Genomic DNA, 22,611 nt, shown 5'->3' with positions numbered 1-22,611 from the left:
TTTATTCTGTGGCGTTCAATACATATCTGAAGCTGCCGTGTACTGTACCATTGAGCCATCTAGCACAGTATTTGTCTACCTTGACTAGCAATGGCTTTGCAGGGTCTCAGATGGTGGCCTTTTTTTGCTCTACCCTGAGATGCCAGGGATGGACACTGGGACTTTCTACATGCAAAGCAGGTGCTTTACCACTGAACTACAGGCCTCTCAGCATAGGACAGCTGGCACCTTAACATACAGAAATATCAAAGGATTCACCATGGTCCCAAAGGAAGCCTGTGGCAGAACAAAGAACTTAAACCATGCAAGCCCAGCTATCTGGAGATGCTAGGGATTAAACTGGAGACCTTCTGCTTGCAAAGTGAGTGAGTTTAGTCACTAAGCTATGGCCCCATCTCCATGTACTGGGGATGGAGGGCCAGTCCTTCAGTTGCGAGCATGAATGCCCCCTTTGTTAAACAGGGTTTGCTTTGGTTTGCGCCTGGATGGGAGACTACATGTGAACACTGTCTGCTGTAAGATATTCCCCTTAGGGGATGGGGCTGTAGCTTGGTGGTAGAGCATCTGCTTTGCATGCAGAAGGTCCCAGTTCACTCCCTGGCATCTCCAGGTAGACTGGAAAAGACTCCCACCTGAAACCTGGAGAGCCACTGCCAGTCAGCATAGGAATACTGAGCTAAATGGACCAATGGTCTAACTCGGTACAAGGCTGTTTCCTATGTTCCTATGATAGATGCAAACTAGATATTTGCTCCTGTGCCTTGCCACTTCAGGGCCATCTCCAAAACAACTCTGCAGCCAGACTATGATTCTACAACCAGTGGTGGATTAACGGAGAGGCAGAGTAGGCATTTGCCTATGGCGACAAAATTTGAGGAGCAGCAAATTTTGCCGCCCCTCTCTGTGGGCAGCAGCGGCTGCAGCAAGTGTAGAGTAAGCGAGGAGAAAGTTCCACCTTTTACTTTTTTTTAAAAAAAAAAATAAAGGCAAACTTTTTTGCTTAAGGCACAAGGGTGGCAAAATCCTTTTTGCCTATGGGTGGCAAAAAGCTTAATCCACCCCTGTCTACAACACAGACAACAGACCTGTGAATGAATGAAAGACAACTGCTGGATCTTTCTTTGTGAGTCTAAGGGAGGACACTAAAGAAGAAATGTCTGTAGAATCAGAAACCAGACCAGTGCAGAAGTGGCTAGTTGAGAATCAGTCTCCATTTCTGTGATAGCCCTGTGAATGTCATCAGAAAAGCAACAGCTCCCTTCCCTTTCCTCTTCACTTGGCTCTCACTCTTACTGTTTCCTGCTGCACTCTCCACTTTCCGCAGCTTATTGATGGGAAACAGAGACTTGATGAATTTAAATACCCAGGTGCACACCAAACAACCGCTGAACTGCAGTAACCCTCATTTCATGCTCATTATTCTCATCCATCTTGGGAGTTTCAGCTGGTAGCCAGAGCAGTGCACTTGGAGGAGGGATGGAGGACTCAGTGAGTGCACATTGGCTGATGACATTATCAGGGACCAGAAGTGTTTGCAGGGAGAATACAGACTGTTGAAAATATGCCAGCATGGGCAAAGTGGAGTGCTAGTTAAATCAAAGTGGCACGTGCAATGTTTAAATTGAAACGAGAAAGAGGTTTTGTAATATTGTTATGTTTATCTTGCACTGTCACAGGTGTGGGGAGGAGGGGAGCAGATTTTGGATGCACAGTGCATCCTCCTCCACTTCTGTTACTTTGTTGCAAAAGTAAACAGATGGAGAGGTTGTGGGAAGAGAGAGGGAGGACTGCCCCATCCGACAGGACACCTTATGATGATGAACAGACTGCTGAGTGAGACTGAGAAGAATCCTGCTATGGTAAATGGAAAGGAAATGTATTGTCTGACAAGATTCCCCAAAGGGACAGATATTGGCATACAGGAGACAGCCCATTCTCCAAATCAGGACATGTCTGCCTGCTAACTGCTCGAAGAGGCACCTTTTAAAAGTGGTGATTCTCTTTATTTAGCGGGGGAGAGCAACTGGCCCTATCCATCCCCAGCACAGCATCCCTCCAGTGGCTGTTGCTGGTGTCTACCTTGTGTTTCTTTTTTAGATTGAGAGTCCTTTGGGGACAGGGAGACACTGTATGTATGTATGTATGTATGTATGTTTGTATGTATGTAAGTCTTTGTAAACCGCTTCGGGAACTTCTGTTGAAAAGTGGTATATAAATAATTTGTTGTATTTGTATTCATTTCAGTGGACATTATTTTGTACATATATGTGGCCAATAGCACCAAAAGCAGCAAGGATAATGACAGAACAGAGTTGCTTTTGAATTTGGCATGAACCCAAGCTGAAAAACCTGGAACAAATGATCTAAAATAGTGTCCTGATAGGCAATTATTTCCTTCCTCAGAGTGTACAAAGATTAGTCTAAAAACATAAGAGACTTCATTGGGGTGCCAAGGAAATGCATTGGAATTACCCTTATAATACAAAAGGTGAATTTCAGGAATCAACTTGTATATTTTTAAAGGTTAATTAATTACCCTTAATTTCTTAATTTCAGAGTCATCTTCTATCACATAAATATGGTATTAAAGGCATACATGCCTTCCCCTGGCAGAAAAAGCAACTTTGGACAAAGTTATTTAAATCAGAGAGATGATTTGTGGAGGCAGGAAGAACAGTTAGCTCTCTTCCCCCCACACCACCCCAACCCATTTCCCCCATAGCTGCTTTTAATCAAATAAAAAGACATTGGGAACTGCAGTCACAAATTTCCCAAGTCATGTTTAAATTTGGCCCTCCGGAACACTGTTGTATAATATTTCTTCAATATTTCTGAATTTGCAGATAGCAAATTCAATATTTGCTATTTGCTTCAAGTAGTACCTTAGTGAAATATGATGTTATTGTCTTTTGTGAAGGTATGAATGAGAGGCAACTAGAAAGAAGTAACCTGGAAGGAAGGAAGGAAGGAAGGAAGGAGAGAGGGAAGGGTAGTGAAATTGTTCCCAGAGCCTTACACAGAGCCTGTGGCAAGATTAGGGTGCTTTCCAGACTAGACCCTACAAAGGGGTCAGGATGAATCTCAGAAGTGTGCTTCCACACTTCCTGTGTTGTGACACCGCAGTCCCTATGTGGACAGAAGGTGCCATTCATATTTCCAATGCCTTGTTGTGAATTTAATCGCTGCGATATAGAGCAAGGATGTCGTATATCTGGCGTGGGAAAGTTGCTGTTAGTTGCTGCGAGACCACTCCCCCTGCTGTTTACATCCCAAATGCAACTTGCCCGAACGGAGGCATTTTGCTGCTGCTGAGCAGCTAGTCTGGAAAGCACCTAGTAGCTGAATTCAGCACTCCTTCCCCCCTGAGTTATGGTGGAGTGGCTGAAACATAAATTACCATAGATCTCTTTTCTTCAACATTAATGCAAAAACAAAGTGCCTTGTGTGTTTTGCACTTCACACATTTGCAGTGGCAGATATCACTACTATATTTCCTATCTAAAAATAAACACACACACACATGTCTACTGTTTCAAACAACAACAGCTGGGTATACAGACTGTACATTTGGATTACTTTCAACAACAAAAGCTGGTCCAATAAATAGTATTATATTACCAGGATTGTTCTCTCCTCCCCCCGCCCCCCTCTCTCAAAAAGAAATTATAGGTGTTCTGGGACGAGGCAATGGTAAACCCCTCCTGTATTCTACCAAAGAAAACCACAGGGCTCTGTGGGCACCAGGAGTCAAAATCGACTTGACAGCACACTTCACCTTTACACTAAAATTGATAAGGCGTAAAATGTTTGATTTTACAACTAGTAACAGCTGCAAAACGTCTTATCTCCAGGAACTGGAAGAACAAAAATCCTCCTTTGATTATATCTTGGTTTGACAAGATCTGGGATCTTGTCGTTCCAGTGGCGGCCTGTACTGGTGGGGTGGAGGTGCAGCTCATTCCCACTCTTCTTGCTGTGCCCTGGTTGCCTTGCTCTCCCTTGCCATGCCCTGCTGCAGCAGCATTAACCCCAGGCGCATGGCTTGGGCCAGCGAACGGCCACCCTGCACACCAGGGTTAATGCTGTGGCAGGGCAAGGCAAGGGAGAGCAAGGCTGTTGGGGTGGGGTGAGAAGAATGGGAAAGAGCCACACCTGTGTAAGTGTGCAGTTCACTACAAATTGTCAGAGTGTAACAAGGTCACCCTAAATCCTAATCAGATCAATACTTTTCTAGTAACATGGTTACCATTTTTTGGATTTCATTGACAGAAGTAGTATTAATGACAAGAGACCAGAAAGATGGCACACTATTTTGTAAGAGTGTTAAAAATCTGGTTTTGTTTATGAATAAAATAGGTTGTTAATCTAATGGTATAAAGAAAATATTATGTGTATATAATATGTGTGTGTGTTGTCTTATTGTTTTGTAGCATGTGTAAATGTGATGATTTGTGAATTTCTTTATAAAAGGTATTTTATTATGTTAATTATATATGTACAGTATATCTGTTTTTGAAAAATGAATGATTTTTTAAAAAGAAGAACCCTATCACAGGTATATAAAATTTTTGTTGTTATGCCCGGGTTCGTTGGAAAATCCTACCATTTTATTGATAAAAGCTCATCAATGCTAATGCCTTTTACAACCTATCAACTGGAGAAGAGGAGAAAGAACAAAGGACCTTCCTTAACCAAATCATAAACACATCTGGCTACTTAATGCAGGACATATTTGAACATGTGAAGCGGCTTTATAATGAGTCAGACCCTTGGTCCATCTAGGCCCTTTTCAGATCACATGCTCTACCGTGGCTGGGGCGGTGTAAAATGCTTCAGCTTGGCAGGATCGCATTAGAAACTTAAAGAAAGGGTGTAAGCCTTTCTTACGGCCTGCTGCTGCTGCTGCTGCTGCTGCAGGGAGCACATTTCCAGCATCACCAGAGCATTGGCTTTCTTTTGCAGACCGCTTGGAAAAAAAGTCAAGATCGGTGTAAAGTTCATCACAAGCCCTGCTAACTGAGCAAAGAGGCACATTTTAAAAAGTGGTGATTCTCTTATATTTAGCAGGGGGAGAGCAACTGGCCCTATCCAACCCCAGCTCAGCATTCCTCCAGTGGCTGTTGCTGGTGTTTATCTTTATGTTTCTTTTTAGATTGTGAGCCCTTTGGGGACAGGGTGCCATCTTATTTATTTATACCTATGTAAACTGCTTTGAGAACTTTGGTTGAAGAGCGGTATATAAATATTTGTAGTAGTAGTTGTAGTAGTAGTAAGCCATCTGCTGCATAGCCCATGAAATGATGTGTTTTCCCAGCTGGAACGGTTCATACTGTGTGCTGCACCCACAAAAGAAACTGCACTGGCAGCTGAAGAGTTGCAATTCGGTGTTGAGGAGTTTGCATCTCCTTTTTGTTCTCTGAAAGAGAGATGCATGTGCGCGCAATCACACGTTCAAGCACACACAAAATTCTACTTCGCCCCCAAGGGTGTCTCTTTTCTTTCTCTCTGGCTGCTGCACATGCAAAGCAAGAGGGTCCCTCCTAACTCCCTCTTAGCATTGTTAGAACCATGCACAAGAATGGGGAGAGAGAAGGGGATGCAAATGTGCCCAGGGTGGGTGGGGAAGACTGCACCGCAGCAGGGGTCTTCCGTGTGCAAACCTTCTTATTGGGATGCTGCCTGCAGGAACAATGGAATGGCCAAGCAGGAGGAGGGCAGCCCCAGGCCCTCTCCACACTGCTGCTGCAGGGAGCACATTTCCAGCCTCGCCAGAGTGTCAGCTTTCTTTTGCAGACTGCTTGGAAAAAAGTAAAGGTTGGTGTAAAGTGCTTCACAACCCCAGTGAAAAAATTATATATATATATAAACAAAAGGAGCTTTATATTGATAAATCACCATCCGTGCAGATTTAACTATCTACACCACTTACAACACTGAAACAGCGTTGCAACCATCATAAAGTGGACAAAATACAGCTACTTTTTTGCAAAAGACATACAACGTTATAGCATTAGATCGCAGCGATAAAATCCAAAAGAAGGCATCGGAAATGTGAACGGTGCCCTGCTGACAGCGTAGGGACTGCGGTGTTACAACACAGGAAGTATGGAAGCACACTTAGCAGATATGTTGTGGCACTGTTGTCAGGGCTAATCTGGAAAGCTCAGTATTGTCAACACTGCTTGGTAACTGCTCTTCAGGGTTTCAGAGAGGGGTCCCAACCCTACCTGGAGATGCCAAGGATCGAACTTGTGACCTACTTCATGCCAAGCATTTGTTCTGCCACTGAGTTACATCACCTACCTGATGCATATATGCGTTATCCTTGAATCCTGACCATCAGGAACAAAGGATCAAGTAAACTTCTAGCCCAGTCTGAGCCCTGGGGGAGCCTTGGTGTTGCTGCCTGATTGCTGCCACACGCCTGGGGTACATTCCTTGACCTATCCATTTTCTGACACATTTGTGTAACAGGCAGCCAGCAGTAGAGGTCTGTCAAATCCAAAAGGCCAGTGTGACTACATTTTCCCTTCACGCCTTTTGCTTGTAGAATTAGGCAAGATTAGGTGATTAGTTTGCCTAATGTTATAGGCATGGCTGCACCCACCCTGCATGATGTCTGCAGAGGGGATGATATTTCCATTACTGGAAAATGCAACGGGTAGCCAACAACATCCAGTGAACCATATCCTGGGAATGGTATTGAGTGGTTCAGGTTACCCTAGTAAAAAAAGGAGGGGGGGCATGTGAACAAGACCCTCAGATGTAATACCAGATGTAATACCAGATGGTTACATTTTTGTTAGGAATGTAGTTCAGCCGAAATGGTTGCAGATCCTAGAGCATGGAATAAAAAGAAATGGATGGTCCAAGGTATTCTAAACTGTGGGCTGATTAATGCAAAACCTTTTATCCTGATCACTATGCTCATAGTGAATGTCATCAAAATGGTCATCTTGCTGCTTTGTTGTATTCAGGCACAGTGAATTAAGTGTACATTATCCCCTTAAGAACAGCCCACTCTCTTTCTCTCTCTTATTCCTTAGACTAGGAGAAACTCTGAGCAGGTCTTTAGTTTATTATGAATTCCATATACAGTAACTTTGAAAATAAACCATTTAAGTTGCCAGTACCTGTGTGGAGTGTGAATTCTGGTTTACTGAACTATTACACAATTATGACAGTCTGCATTACAGCCAGTAGAGTCATCGAGAAATCTTTGTGTTGTCCCAGCATGGGGACCCCTTTAAATGACATTCTTGACCTCAGAGTATTCATCACCATCGCAACTACAAGGGTCAAGAAGAATATCTTCTATGGAGAGGCAAGCTCACATTTGGTCAGCAAGGTAGACTTCTATCACAACAAACTGTAACAGAAGTTGGTAATTTTTGCATATTGGTCCAGTAAACCAAATTCAAAAGCCCAATAGTATGAACTTGGTGCCCTTTTGGGCAACCCCTCCTTCAGCTTAGAAATAAAAAGATAACAATAACCATGGTTCAATAGACAGCACTGTCGCTTGACTATGAATACACAAAGCAGGTGATCCCCATGCCCAACTGATTTGCATGCCCATGGTGATCCCCATGTCCAACTGACTTGCACTAGCCTTCCCTCCCCACAGGATCCTTTGCCCTCTCTCATATACATATCCCCTCCTAGGAAGTCAGCATGTTCCCTTCCTTTTCCTGAGGAACTGGAAAATAGTGCCCCCCCGCCCCCCAAAAATCATGCTTGTGTGGGGTTCTTTGGATGCCGGGTTCTTTGGGGGGCAGTGGTGCCACCACTGTCAGAAGAAGCTCTGGCATGGCATGGCATGGCATGGCATGGCATGGCATTTAAAGGGATTTAAATGCCCTTTCCATGCCGAGGTCGAGCGGACCACTAAAAAAATGCACGATTGTACACAGCACGCCCCCCTTCAAAACTATGGCTAATTGCAGCTGTTCTGCTGATATGATAATGCTTGCAGCCGTGCCGCTGACAGTTTGCCCACAGTCTGGCCATGGAGCTTGCTGAGATTGGCCTCAGCAGCCGAGCAGCAGGGAAGGGCTCCCCTCTCCTGGAACTAGAGGTTGGAGGGCCACAGTTGGACAAACGTCTGCGGTGTGATTTACAGTTTAAAACTGAAACTGTGAGTTCACCAACCTCTGGTTTTGCGTTACATCTGAATTCGGCCACTGTGAGATTGCTCTGGAAAATATAACATAGACACTCCTTGAAATCAAGATTCAACCTAAATAAGATTAAATGCATGAGATTAACTTTAGGTTTAACACAGGCTCCTGAATGCATTTTATTAAACAAGATTCAGTGTTAGGAAAACAAATTATTGAAGCAGTAAGGAGGAGGAAATGAAATCCAATATGCATTCTGAAACATAAATACAACTCCTTATATTTCACTGTTAATGATGCAGAAGAGCTTATTTGTTAATGAAAGTTACATTTTGCTTAAACTAAAACTCCTCTGACATTCCCATCAGTTCTTCATAAAGCTCTAAAAGTTCTGGTATGAGAAGGTTGACATCAGTACATGGTGTCAGTGCTCTGAGTCACTCACAACATAATGCATGAGAACAATCTCCAAAAGCCACGAGAAAAGCACTTGGAGCAGGTCCATAGGGCTTTCGCCCACAGTGTGCCTGCTCAGCATGGAGCTTCTAGAATCCATGCAGAAATCCCTCTCACAGGACGTGATTCAGAAACAATGGAGCTGCGTGTGGTTCACAAAGACTCTTATTTTCTCTAGGAATTGTGCAATAATGATATGTCAAACATGTGTTTCCCATCATTAAAGGGAATCTCAAGACTGACTCTTTGGGATTGTGGGAGTGTGTGCATGTGTGTGTCCACGTGCCTAGGGGAAAATCGTGCCAGCAATGTACAGAGGGATGCTGCATGTTCAGAATGTGGGATCTGGGGCTCTTGCAGGGAAGTGGTTTCAGATTGCACCTCACGTTGCCAAAGACACAACTTACAGAGGCACATGGAGTGGTCTCCATACAAATGCAGACTTGTCATGTTAACGTGCTTGGAAAACAAATTGGATGGCAATTTCCCTATGCAATTACAGAATTGTAGGGCTGAAAGGAAGCATGATTTAAAATAAGGATTTAAAATAAGACAAGGATGCTGTGCCTGAACCAGCTGAGTAGAAAGGACCATTTTTAGCAGGTCCTTTTGTTTGTTCCTTTGCTTCAGCATTATGATAGAAGCTGAGCTTATGGACATTTGGTGGGGCACCCTAACTTCTGGAATTCTCTCCCCAGGAAAATGCCAGCTACTATTTTAAACATATTATAAAAATATTTTTAAAACACCTGAAGAGCCCCTCTTTTTCCTGCAAGGCCTTTTAATGATATTTTATTATGTCAGTAAAACTACACAATAGACTTGTTCACATGTCCAGGAGGAGAAGTGGCCTACCCAGGTTTGGGAGCTGTGCGCATGCCTGATTTTTGGTCATTGGTCAGCAAAAATGCAGGTAGTAAGTGGGGGAAAGTGCTGGGAAGACCAGCTTTTCCTTCTACCTAATTATACAGTGGGGTGCAGTTGCTGGGTAGGATGGAGCAGTCGTACCCAGCACAAGGCTCACACACAATAACTTTCCCCAGCCACTACCTGTTTTACTTGTACACTATCATAAAACACGAGCACACACAGCTCCCAAACATGGGTAGGACAGTTGTCCTACCCAATAACTGATCATGTGAACAAGCCTTTTGGTTTTGGCCTGCTGTCTTTATGCTGGCTTTATTGTAGGATATACATTTGTAGTATGATTTATTACGTTTAACATTATGTTATTATGTTAGCTGCCTTGTGACTGTTTAAACAGGGATAAAAATCTCTGCAACTATTAAAAAGCACAGCAGGGGCATGGGGATAATGGAGCAAGGGTGGGATCCATCTCATATTGAATGATCCATCTCATACTGAATCTGAAAACCTTATCTGGAAGATTATCATAGAGTCAGAATACCTCACAACCATACATAACTGATTAGTTTATAGAGTTGTGGACCACAGAGAGTAAGAGAGACCTCAGCTGGACAAAGAATTTGTTTAGTACAAAACCATCCAGATGTAGTAAGCCAGTGAGGTGTTATGCTACCAGAAGGAAATAAAAGACAGCAAGGATCCCTGTGTAGGCACAGCTTGGCTAAGGATGCAAACTGGACCTCAAAAATCACGTAATGGGTGGGGAAGGTAGTCCTCTCCCTACTTATTTCAGTGTGCACACAAAAAGTGATCTGAGACATGCCTGGGAAATGCTTGCATCTTTTCTAAACAATGAGGCCATTTTCACATCCAACTCTACCCAGATAGGACAGTGCTAGCCTGGAAAGAGCTGATCATGAGAAGCGCTGGGATCACTCCCCTGATCCCAACGCTTCTCGCCCGGGCAGTCCAGCTTTCCTACCTGGGCTAAAAGTGAAGTAAGATAACCCATGCATGCCTCCTACCTCACACCCAGGTCATGTGGATGCTTGGGCTGCTGGCAGCTCTGCTCAGACTGCCAGCAGACATGGTTACCATAGAGCCGGGAGGAAAGAGTGGCCCAGCAGCCAGGAGATATCCCAATTGCACGGGGCATTGTGGGGTATCTGGAAGCTGGGTTTCCTTTCCCTGCCTCTCCGTTGGTGCACCGCTTGCTGCCCCACCACTTGTGGAACCGCTTGATTGTGTGTGTGTGTGGGGGGGGAGGTAGGTAGGATCCTGCCTCCCCCTTGCAGCCCTCCCCAGTCCCAGAATCTAAGGTCATGTGAATGATTTTATAATCTGAATTGCCTTTAGACCATTTGCCTGGCATTTTGAGAACCAGACCCGTAACCGGGTTACAGGTGAGGAAGGCTTCAGACAAAACTGTGGCTGCTGTATGTTCTGCTTAATCAGTAGTTTAAAAGCTATAGTGTAAATCTCTGGGTTGCCTTCTGAACATAGAAAGCTGTCCTATACCAGACCAGATCATTGGACCATGTAGCATAATACTATCTGCCTACCAGTGCTTTCCTGAGGTCTCAGAGGCATGTCTTATCACCTGTTACCTAATCCTTTAACTGGAGACAGCAGGGATTGAAGCTGGGAAAATCTATAGTATATGGTCTACCACGGAGCTATAGCCTCTTTGGCAAGCCTATCAACAAACTGTTTTGCTATTGGAGAAGGCATTACTTGAGCTGAATATTGCAAGAAAGACATGCTAGAAGTTCCACGTTCATTAAATTTTAAGAGAGAAGAAACTTCATGTGGACAAGGAGCTGATGATAGTTATTCTGCAGAGGTTAGCTTTATACCTAGATGGAAGTAATAACCAAAATGATCCTCAGTGGAACCCATGAGTGATTTGTCTTGGAATTTGTGGGTCAGGTGTTTCATAATGAGAGTAGACTTAAGCCAGCTCAAATTAGCTAAGCTGATTTTGCCCAACCAAAACAAAAGGCTTGATGATCAGCAGCCCAACAACGTGTGCCTACAGAGTTAGACTGAAGGAATGACATCAACTTCAGGAATCAGCCCAACAGCGTTAGTAATCACAATGCCCACCCTGTGCCAAAAGTACTTGATGTCTAGTGCATGACTATCAAAAAATGAAGAAAGCAATGTTTTTGGTTAGAAGCAGACACTGACATTCCAAACAACCAGAAACAGAGACTAGCATTCCAGTCAAGCAATAACAACACTGCATCTGTTTCCATTCAACATACTCTGAGTGTATTGATCACAGCCTACAAGAGCAATCTGGTTTTAGGTTCCCAATGGTTTTGGAGCATTAGGCATTACATGACCAATTACATGGAACTCAAAGTTGAAAGAAAACCTCAGCCCTGAAGATTGCTTCAGTAGAAAGTGCTGGCATGGCCCTGCCCTCTCACTGGCCCCACCCCTGCCTCCTTCTCCTTTACTGCTGGCCTCAGCTGTAGTGAAGTGCCATTGCTGCTGGCTGTATGCACAGTGTAAGCCAGCATGGAGTGTGCCTCTAGCAGCACCAGCTCACCTCTTCTTGGTGCTGCTGTGCCAACCGCTGCCCTCTGCCTCTCCCTCTCCCGCTGTCTGTTCCCTCCAGCACCAAAGTTGTCTGAAGACAAAGTGGGTGGACAAGTGGAGGGGAGAGATAGCAGGAGAGGGATCTGGCACTAGCTTAGCAAAACAGCAGTGAAGAAGAGAAGTCAGCGGCAGCTCCCCCCTGCCCTCCCCCCTCCCGGCTGTCTCTCCCCTCCAAGGGTCAAACTTGTCCACTTTGTTTTCAAAGTGTATTGTCCACTTTGGTGCTGGAGGGAAGAGAGAGAGGCAGAGGGCTGTGGTTGGCACAGCTACACAGAGGAGAGGCAAGCAGGGGTAGACTCCATGCTGCCATGTGCCTTTCTGGAGGGAAGAGACAGCGGGAGAGAGAGAGACTGTGAAGGAGAGAACTGGTGGTTCTCTCCTTCACAGCGGAGGAGAAGCCAGTAGGCACTGCTGAAGGCACCCTCCATGCTGTCTTGCACTGTGCAAACAGCCAGCCATGGCGATGCACTGCAGCTCCTGAGGCTGCCGGTGAGCAGCAAGAGGGTGGACAATGCCTGGGCTGAGGGACCTGGGGATGAGGCCAGCGAAGGAAACTAGATGGAGCAATGGCAGCAGAGGTAGTGGCAGCAGGATGCCCACAGAGGGGGCAGGATGCTCGCACTCATTGCCTGAGGTTGTTGCCTCAGCTGGTCTCATAGGGGGAGCCACCTCTGGGGTTTCCGGATGCTTTTATTTTTAACTTAAAGCAGGGGTGGGGCCTGCTTCTAAATTCGATTGGAGTAGTGATGGTGGGGGTACATTTTTCCCTTCACACCATTTCCCCTCACACCACTGCCGCCCAATCTAGCTCTAAAGCATGCTTTCTCTTGTTAGACCTGAAGCAATAAATAAATAGTGGGAGATCTGATCACAGAACTCCTGCATCATGTGGTGTTCACCCTTGAGCAGCTCAGCATAAAATGGATCTGTTAGGCATGGTAGGTAGTAAAGGTAAAGTTGTGCCATCGAGTCGGTGTTGACTCCTGGCGACCACAAAGCCCTGCGGTTGTCTTTGGTAGAATACAGGAGGGGTTTACCATTGCCATCTCCAGCGCAGTATCACCCTGTTTCCCCGAAAGTAAGACCTACCCCGAAAGTAAGACCTAGCAGTAATTTCTGATGTACTGCTAATATTCCCTAGTGCATTTTTGGGGGCTAAAATTAATATAAGACACTGTCTTATTTTCGGGGAAACATGGCAGATGATGCCTTTCAGCATCTTCCTATATTGCTGCTGACCGATACAGGTGTTTCCCATAGTATGGGAAACAATTTCTCATAGTCTGGAAAATGTATCAGTGGAGATTCGAACCAGCAACCTCTGGCTTGCTAGTCAAGTCATTTCCCCGCTACACCATTAGGTGGCTCCCATGTGGAATTTTATATGTCAGATTTATATTCTGCCTTTCTTCCATCATGGGTATCAGTACAGTGTACACAGGATCCCCAGGTGGCAGATCTAACCAGAGCTAAACCTGCTTAGCTTCAGCGAGGAAGCTATGTCATGGGCCCTCCGACCATGCCCTGGGTCTCGGTATAATGGCTGGAATTTAGGAAATGCAGGTTCAAATCTCTACTCAACAAGCTTACCAGATGGCCTTGAGCAAGCCCCACACTCAGAATGGGAGCTGTGAGAGAAAAATGACATTCTGAGCTCTTCAGAGGAAGGGTAGGATTGAAATAAATAATAATAATAATAATAATAATAATAATAATAATAATAATAATAATAATGATGTCTTCAGAGAGACTGCTTAAGCATACACAAGATGGGCACATTAACCCTATTCACACATCATGTTAAACATATACAGAACTGTTCAGTTATTCACACTATATTCAACACATTGTATTATGTATAATGTATTTATATGTTCGACACATTTCCTATCCGTACCTTGCATTTGAGGGGGCCAGTACCCAGGTTCACTTTTAAAGTGAACTCATGTACAGTCATAGATACAAAAACATGTACATGTGTACAGACACCTATATGCACATACAATGCAAATGTGCATGTTGAATAGTGCTATTGAAAGGTTACAATTTCAGCTGTGTGCACTGGGAGTGAGAAACAATCCAATACCAATCCAAGCAAATATGCACATCTATGCATCGCATAATTTATTTTGCTTCTCAAGTTTTCTAATGATCAGTAAGGTTTTGTTTTGCATAGCAAATGCACAGGTGCATGGAGTACCACAGTCCTGGGTTTCACCTGGCAAGCTCAGTCGATATAATCAACAATCCACCCCCCTTCAGTGTTTGCCACCTTTCTTTTATAGCTTGGGCATACATATTTATTTTCCATTCAGTCATTATAATCTTCAGACAGGGAAAGGCTTCATTGAATGATTGCCTCTTTGTACCATGTCCAAGTGTTTTAAAAGCCAGTTCAGTTTTCCCAGAACACATGCCATTTCCCATTTATTCCAACCCACACTTTTTTGCTTTTCCTGCAGCTTGTACAGTGCAGAGAAAAATGTTCTTACTGCCAAAGTGGATTGATGAGGATCATCAAGGGAAAAGGGGCCCCAGTGGCTTTGTGAGAAAGTCCCCCACATGCCTCTTATGCAATAGTAATATAGCCAGGCTAAGAAAGGACACCTACTCTAAATGCAATCTGGACAAGGGTGCAAAATGGCATCATTAATTAGGGATGTGCATGAATTAGATTTTGCCTTCTGTTTTGAGCTTGAAATGAAACACAAATGGCCAGGACATACCATCTAAACAACTGGTTTGACCAGCTGTTTTGACAGAACAAACACGAAATATTTCAAGTGTACTGGCCATAGGGAACAATGGGGAAACTCGAAACACTCCATTGTTCCCCATGGGTAGGCTCCTAGGGGCACAAAAGTGGGTTGGGTGGTAGGGCATCACGGGTGCTGCCTACCACCCAATACATAAAAGAAATTGACAAGCAAGTGATTTTTAACCATTTTTTTAAACCTTTGGGGAAAGGTTAAAAATTTGTTTAAAATCGCCCACTTGCCCATTTCTTTTGTGGGTTGGGTAGTAGGTAGCACCTATCATGCTGTACTACTTTGGTGTCCCTAGGAGCTACCCATGGGGAACAATGGGGTGTTTCGAGTTCCCCATTGTTCTCTATGGCCGGAACAAGAGTGCAGTCACAGAGTGCACACACATGTTTTGCACTGCAATTTGCAATGCATTTTGCAACCCTGCCTTGAAAAACACCGCAGAAGCACACAGTAAAAGGGAATCTGTCTCTCCCAACACAGAACACACATTTTAACAAAGAACACACATTCCAAAAATGGCCAAAAAAGAATCACCAGCCTAGAATCCACTACCAGCCACAATGCCTGTGCTGCACTAACATCGTTGGCGCAAGTTGTCTCACACATAATTGTCTCTCACACAATTATGACTCCTTAATGTTACTTCTTAGCATTGTAACAGCTGCCACAGCAGCACCCTTAGCAGCAAGCATAGCCATACACTCAACTAGAGCAACTTCTGCCGCATTTCAACTGAGTACACCTTGCAATGCAGATTGCAGAGCAGACCAGAGCAGTGAGTGAAGAACAAATTAGCCTCAAGGCCAGATACAGAGCTCATCACAGCAATCACCAAGAAATAGCACACAGGGAGTTGCCACTATCCATTTTTCATCACAACACAATCTCACAAACAAAACCACAACTCAAGGAAGGCAGGCAGGCATCCAAGTTCTGCTTTTGTCAATCTGAGATCTAGCAAAACCAGATAGTTACAGCAGCAAGAGCAGGACATATTATACTCAGTACTCAGAAAAGAAAACCATAAAACCAAACCTTGCTTGATTCTTTCCTCCTCTCCTGATGTATTCACTTCAAGAGACTATAAGGACTCTCTCTGCCTCCCAATCCATTTGAATACATTTTGAAATTCCCTCTAAAAGTGTTCCACCCTCCTCCCAGCCAATGGAGGCACAATTGCCCATGACAACACATATAACAAGCCAACCAAGAAGCAAGGAGATTGCAAGCCAATCAGAAGCCAGTGCCAGAAAACCAATCAGTAAGGGAAAAATAGGCTCCAAAATGGCACTCAGAACATCAAAACATTTTGATCGAAATGGGGGGTTGTTCTGTTTTGAGCTTGAAACATGCCCTTTATTTAAAGGGTGTTCAAGCTTGAAACACTCGAAATGGCTCATTTTGAGTCAGGATATTTTGTCATTGGAACATCTGCACATTCCTATCCTTAATGTAATATTACTGACTAATTATGGCAGTAACATTACATATTAGTTGTAGCTCCTAACTATGTATTTATTCATTCATTTAAAATATTTAGACCCCGCCCCTCCAGTACACTATTGCTTGGGGTGGCTCACAACAATAAAATAGATACAGTATACAATGAAAGTAATAAAATTAACCAATTTAAGTAATCAAGTTAAAAGTCAGGTTAAAAACCACAATCACTATTAAGTTTCAAATTAAAAGTTACTTTAAAAGCTAAAAATTGAGAATTATAAAAACTAAAAACCCTACCAGATATAACCATAGATGGAGCATTAAAAAGCCTCTTTAAAAAGATGTGTTTTTAGTTGTTCTTTAAAAACACTGAGGGAGGGAGCATGTTGAAGTTCTTCAGGGAGGGCGTTCCAAAGCCGAGGGGGCACAACCAAAAAGGCCCTGTCTCTAGTCCCCGCCAACTGGATCTCTGTTAGTGATCCAGGGCCTGAGCCATGGGCCTGAGCAGGGCCTGAGACAATGAGTGGAGGGCCCTGACAGGTTCATATGGGTGAATGTGGTCTGACAGGTACCCCAGCCTCAAGCTGTGTAGAGCTTTAAAGGTCAAGACCAGCACCTTGAATCTAGCCCAGAAGCAGACCGGTAACCAATGAAGCTGCCGCAGGATGGGTGTGAAGTGACTTGTGCTGACGAGCATCCTTGCAGCAGCATTCTGGACCAGCTGAAGCTTCCGAACAGTCTGCAAGGGCAGCCCCATGTAGAGCGCATTGCAGTAGTCCAATCAGGATGTTGCCAACGCATGAGTGACTGAGGTCAGATCCGACTTCTCCAAGTAGGGTCATAGCTGGCTTACCAGCCGTAGTTGGTAAAAGGCACTTCTGCACACTGCCACCACCTGCGCCTGCAAGGACAATGTTGGATTCAGAAGCACTCCCAAGCTACAGACTTTGTCATTCAGAGGGAGTTTGACCCCATCCAAGACCAGATTTACCTAATTACTCAGATGATCAGTTCTACCAACCCGGAGCACTGCCATCTTATCTGGATTAAGTTTCAATCCAGTTTCAATCCTGTTTCAACTAGGAAGTTGAACCAAATCTGAACCTACACCCAAATACTGATCCAGAGAGGTTCTCAGTAAAGTGGAACTAAACCCAAACCTGAAATTGTCGGGCTGCCTTGAACTAAAGAGCAACTGAATCCCTAAACACAAAAAGTAATAACCAGTTCAAAATAAGTGGTTCAATAATCAGACACTCAGCTTTCAATTGTATGTTTTCCTGGTTTTTTTTTAAATCCTTATTTTGTTTGTGAAACTTTTTAGAAATTTTTAAAAAGTTTATCAACAACTTTCTCTAGCTCAATAGTTAACATTGTATTCATTTTATAGAACTGGTTCTCACAATTGGGCGATGTCTGTTATGCCAACAAAAATCAGGAGGTGGAGGTATGTGTGATCCCATGAAATGTCCTTCTTAAGATATGGTAACCATAACTGTTCGCAGTACTGGCCGCACCATAGATTTGTAGAAGCATATTATAATATTTGCATGTTTATTTTCAATCCCCATCCTAATGATCCCTAGTATGGAATTGGCCCTTTTCACAGCTGCTGCGCACTGAATCAACACTTTCAACGAACTGTCCACCATGACTTCAAGATCTCTCTCCTGGTCAGTCTCTGACAGCTCAGATCTCATCAGCATATATGTGAAGTTGGGGTTTTTTTTGCCCCACTATGCATCACTTTACACTTGCTTACATTGAACAGCATTTGACATTTTGTTGCCCACTAATGCAGTTTGAAGATATTCAGTCTTCAAAACGCAGTTTGAAGATTTCACCCTCTAGATAGTTTAGTGTCATCTGCAAATCTGGCCACTTCGCTGATTACCCTAACTTCTAGATCATTTATGAATAAGTCAAAGGGCACTGGTCCCAGTACAGGTCATGGGGGGGAACCCCACTTCTTACTTCCCTCTATTCTGAAAACTGTCCATTCATTCCTACCCTCTGTTTCCTGTCCTCCAACCACTTAGCGATCCACACATGAACCTGTCCCCTTATCCCATGACTGCTAGGTTTACTCAAGAGCCTTTGGTGGGAAACATTGTCAAAAGCTTTTTGGAAGTCCAAGTATATTATGTCAACTGGATCACCTTTATCCACATGGCTGTTGACACTCTCAAAGAACTCCAAAATGCTAGTGAGGCAAGACTTGCCCTTGCAGTATCCTCCAACAAGGCCTTTTCCAAAATGTTTAGCAATTTTGTCCTTAAGTATGCTTTACATCAATTTACCCAGCACAGAAGTTAAACTAACCGGCTTGTAATTTCCCAGATCTCCCTTGGATCTCTTTTGAAATTTGGAGTTACATTAGTTACTTCCCAGTGCTCTGGTACAGAGCCTGATTGTAGGGACAAATTACATATTTTTGCTAGGAGATGGGCAATTGCACATTTGAGTTCCTTCAGAACTCTTGGGTGAGTGCCATTTGATCCTTGTGATTTGTTTTTGTTTTAGTTTTTCAAGACAGTTTAGAACATCCTCTTGTCACCTTAAATTGGACCAGTTCTTTAGCCTCCAAGCCTGAGAAGCTCAATTCCAGAACAGGTATATGGTCACTATCCCTCGCCATGAAGATAGATGCAAAGAACTTATTCAGCTTCTCTGCAATCTCCTTTTCCTCTTTAATAATCCCTTTCACACCTGCATCACCTAAGGGTCCAACTGCCTCCGTTTAGATTTATCTTAAGAAGTTTTTGTTCTTCTCCATGATACTTTTTTGCTATATGATCCTCAGACTCTCTTTTTGCATCCCTTGTTGTCTCCTTGCATTTCCTTTGCCAGAGTTTATGCTCCTTTCTGTTATCTCCAGTTAGACTGGACTTCCATTTTCTGAAGGAAGTCTTCTTCCCTTTTATCACTTCCATGACTCTCTACTTGTTAGCTTAGCCACAATGGCGTCCTCCTGAATGTGATGGTACCTTTCCTCCTTCTTGGTATACATTCCAACTGAGCTTCTATTATTGTGGCTTTGAATAAATTGCATGCTTTCTGGAGTGATTTGACCCTTCTTACTTTCCCTTTCAGCTTCCTTTTTACCAGTCCCCTCATTTTTTTAGAAGTTTCCACTTCTGAAGTCCAATGCATCTGGGTTCGACTTCCTTGGCAGTGCTCCACTCGCATATAAGCCGAATTGGATCACACTAAAGTCACTATTCCCCAGTGGTTCTGTTTTGAAGAGCAACTATCACCAAGCACCATCATCTGAAATCTACCCGAGACATAGGAGCGGAACCACTTAAAAACAGTGCCTTCTATCCCCAAATCCCTCAGGTGATACCAAATTCCTCACAAGGATACCATGTTTGATGGTATTGAGAGCCACTGAGAGATCCAAAAGAGCCAACAGAGTCACACTCCATCAATTCCCTGGTGAAGGTCAACTATGAGGCCAAACAAGGCTGTCTCAATCCCATAGTGCACCCTAAAGCCAGTTTGAAATGGGTCTAGAATAGATAATCAGTTTCCTCCAAGACATTAGTAACATATGAATTCATCTCTATTGTGAAAGCTCCACCTAGATATAATGTAACATAGTCTCACATCTGCTCAGACCTACAGGTGCCAGAGCCACCCTTCTGAAGTCCAGGGGAAAAAGGAGTGCACTTGTTTTTGTTTCTTCATGACCTTTCAAAGGATCTTTGCAGGCTACAGCTACAACAGGAGACAAATACATATGTTAAACTAGATTTTGAAGCTATTTTCCTACCGAATTTATCTGATGGGCATTTAGTTGCATCCAATCAAGTAAAATACAAATAAGCAAGTCTGACTCATCAGTATAATTTTCTGCACCAAGAAAATTAGTACTTATTTTCTGCAGCTGTAGCTTAACCATGTGTGTAGACAGCCTCCTATCCTTCTCAGATTAAAATGATGGCTAAATAAGGTTTGTACACCACACTACAAAAGTTTGCTGTACTTTGGAAAAGTGAGATTGACTGATTTTTGATTTGGTGCAAAACCTCTGCCAAGGAAGGAAAGGATGGAGGGCACCGATGCAGAAAGAAAAAGTGTGGGAATCTCAAAACTGCACTGAAAATGTATGTTATTGAGCTTGCTATGTCAAGTTAGTGACACTTCCTCAGGGACACTATAAAATACAGTTGTATACAAACTGGCCCACATGTTGTGTAAACTTATGTCAGTGTTTCCAACTGGTCCATGCTGTTGAGAGTGACAAGGGAGTCAAGAGTGAAAGTGCACAAATACTTAAGCTTGCACACCAGAATTTTGGTAGCACAACTTACATTGTTTTTTCCAATGTATGTTGTGCTCCCAAAATGCTGGTGTGCAACTTTAAGTATTGTGTACTTGCCCTCTTGTGTTAGAAAGCCAGTGCTCCATCAACATCTTCAGCAATGTGGGCTAATCAGAAATGCTAGGATAAGCCTGCACAACATGTGAGTCGCTATGCAAAAACATAAAATGTATATAAATATCAAATAGTGTAAAACAACCTAGTTGTAGTTTTAGGGAAGAGAGCTGGTCTTGTGGTAGCAAGCATGACTTGTCCCCTTAAGCTAAGCAGGATCCACCTTGGCTGCATACGAAAGGGAGACTAGAAGTGTGAGCACTGTAAGATATTCCCCTTAGGGGATGGAGCCACTCTGGGAAGAGCATCTAGGCTCCAAGTTCCTTCCCTGGCTTCTCCAAGATAGGGCTGAGAGAGAGTCCTGCCTGCAGCCTTGGAGAAGCCGCTGCCAGTCTGTGTAGACAATACTGAGCGAGATGGACCTATGGTCTGACTCAGTATATGGCAGCTTCCTATGTTCCTAACCTATATAATGGGAAAAACCGAACTTGAAAATGGATATCATTTTTTTCTTAAAAGAGGAGCTGATCATAAACAGCATAAGTTGTAACAAACTATAACAATACACTATTGATATACAGCATTTTTCTTTTTTGTTTCAATTTCTTTTGTTTACATTCATTTTTTCACCTCATTCTTATTTTAATTTGTTCGTTTTTCCATTTGTTTCCTTTAGAAACAAAAACCGATCTCCCCCTGACAGGAGTTCCTCCATGAAACAGCCTCTCCATGGCAGGTATTAATTATTCATGTACCCCAAATTTCATCCCAGATGTGAATACAAAACTGTGGTGTCAGAACAAGGTCTCAGATGAGTGGGAACACAAAACTGGCCCAAGCCAAAAGGAACTGATGATGTGTTTCTCAAATGGAAAAGCCTTCTAAGATGATTCCACTCCTACTACAATGTGCTATTTTAATTTTGATAATTACATTGTTTAAAGTCAGACAAACACATCAGCTGGTCTCCTCACTAATGGTGTGTGTGCATGCAGTGAAAAAACCCACATGTGTACTGCTAGCCTCACTTCTGAAGTCTGTGAGTGTGATTGTTACCAATCCACGCTTCCCCAGAAGTGCTGCATGTAACCTTGAAAAAAGTCCCCAAGGGTCACACTTTCTCCCCAATTGCATGTGCACACTGTTGGTGAGTACGTCAGCCACTGACTAGCTGCTGTTTAGCATTCCAGCTATTCACCTCTATGGCTTAATTTTCTTCTTAATTTTATTTCTGAAATTAAACTCCACCAGAAGAAAGCTTTGCTGTGAGTGCATGAGAAACCAATGAATGCACCCTCTCATCCTTGACTGCCAAAACATTTAGTAGCACAACACAACACGTAAGTAAGAGGCAAAGAAACTGGCCTACAGAGTCATTTAGCAGCTCATTATCCTCCATGGACTTGAGCGTTGGCCCTTTTGAGAGGCGAGTATAAAAATGTCTGGCCAGGGGATTCTTTCGCCAGCTTTGAACAACCCAAATCAGGAGCTTCCTGCAGTCTCAGGAGCAAAGGAAGGGAAGTTTCCCTTCAGTTCATTAAATGGCCCTGGGTCTTGCTCTTGCTTATTCTCTAGGAGTTCGGGGAGAGCCAGGCAATCTGTTTTCCATTTGCTGTACTTTTGCTGGAGCCTGTAATTGCTCTTTGAACCTACAGGAGCAGGAAACCCATTAAAACGCTGACAGGACAGGGACTTGGTTTTGGAGCCAGCACATTCCTCAGCTCTTTTCATCTTGCAAGGCAAATAACTGGGCGAGTTCTCAGGGGCTGAGATGGCATTGGATTTCATGCTGATTTGAAAAATACATTTTGTCATTAGAGTTATTAATACAAGCTACTGTTATTCTAAGGAGCTGTCATCTTGGGCAGGGACACTCAATTACCTTGTCTGGCAAAGCGGCCCTATTTCCTGGCCTGTCATCCCATCACCTTTCTTCTAAACTTGCTGTTCCTGGTAGCTTCTAGCT

At 43.6% G+C, this 22,611-nt stretch overlaps 1 protein-coding gene across 7 annotated transcripts in view; it reads right to left on the bottom strand.

Moving 5' to 3' along the window:
• SYN3 (synapsin III) overlaps window positions 1-22,611 on the bottom strand; it is a 304,303-nt gene that overhangs the window by 87,180 nt on the left and 194,512 nt on the right. For 6 of the 7 annotated variants that reach the window (XM_053257382.1, XM_053257387.1, XM_053257380.1 and 3 more), the window contains exon 7: window positions 8,152-8,196. The exons of the other annotated variant lie outside the window; for it this stretch is intronic. In XM_053257382.1, the coding sequence (XP_053113357.1) occupies window positions 8,152-8,196 (45 nt within the window). The remainder of the gene's footprint in view (window positions 1-8,151; window positions 8,197-22,611) is intronic. 7 annotated transcript variants of the gene reach the window in all.

Source organism: Hemicordylus capensis, chromosome 5, assembly GCF_027244095.1.
Source record: "Hemicordylus capensis ecotype Gifberg chromosome 5, rHemCap1.1.pri, whole genome shotgun sequence".
Lineage (NCBI taxonomy): Eukaryota > Metazoa > Chordata > Lepidosauria > Squamata > Cordylidae > Hemicordylus > Hemicordylus capensis.
The sequence above is the reverse complement of the archived record's forward strand: the minus strand, read 5'-3'. Positions and strand labels throughout refer to the sequence as shown.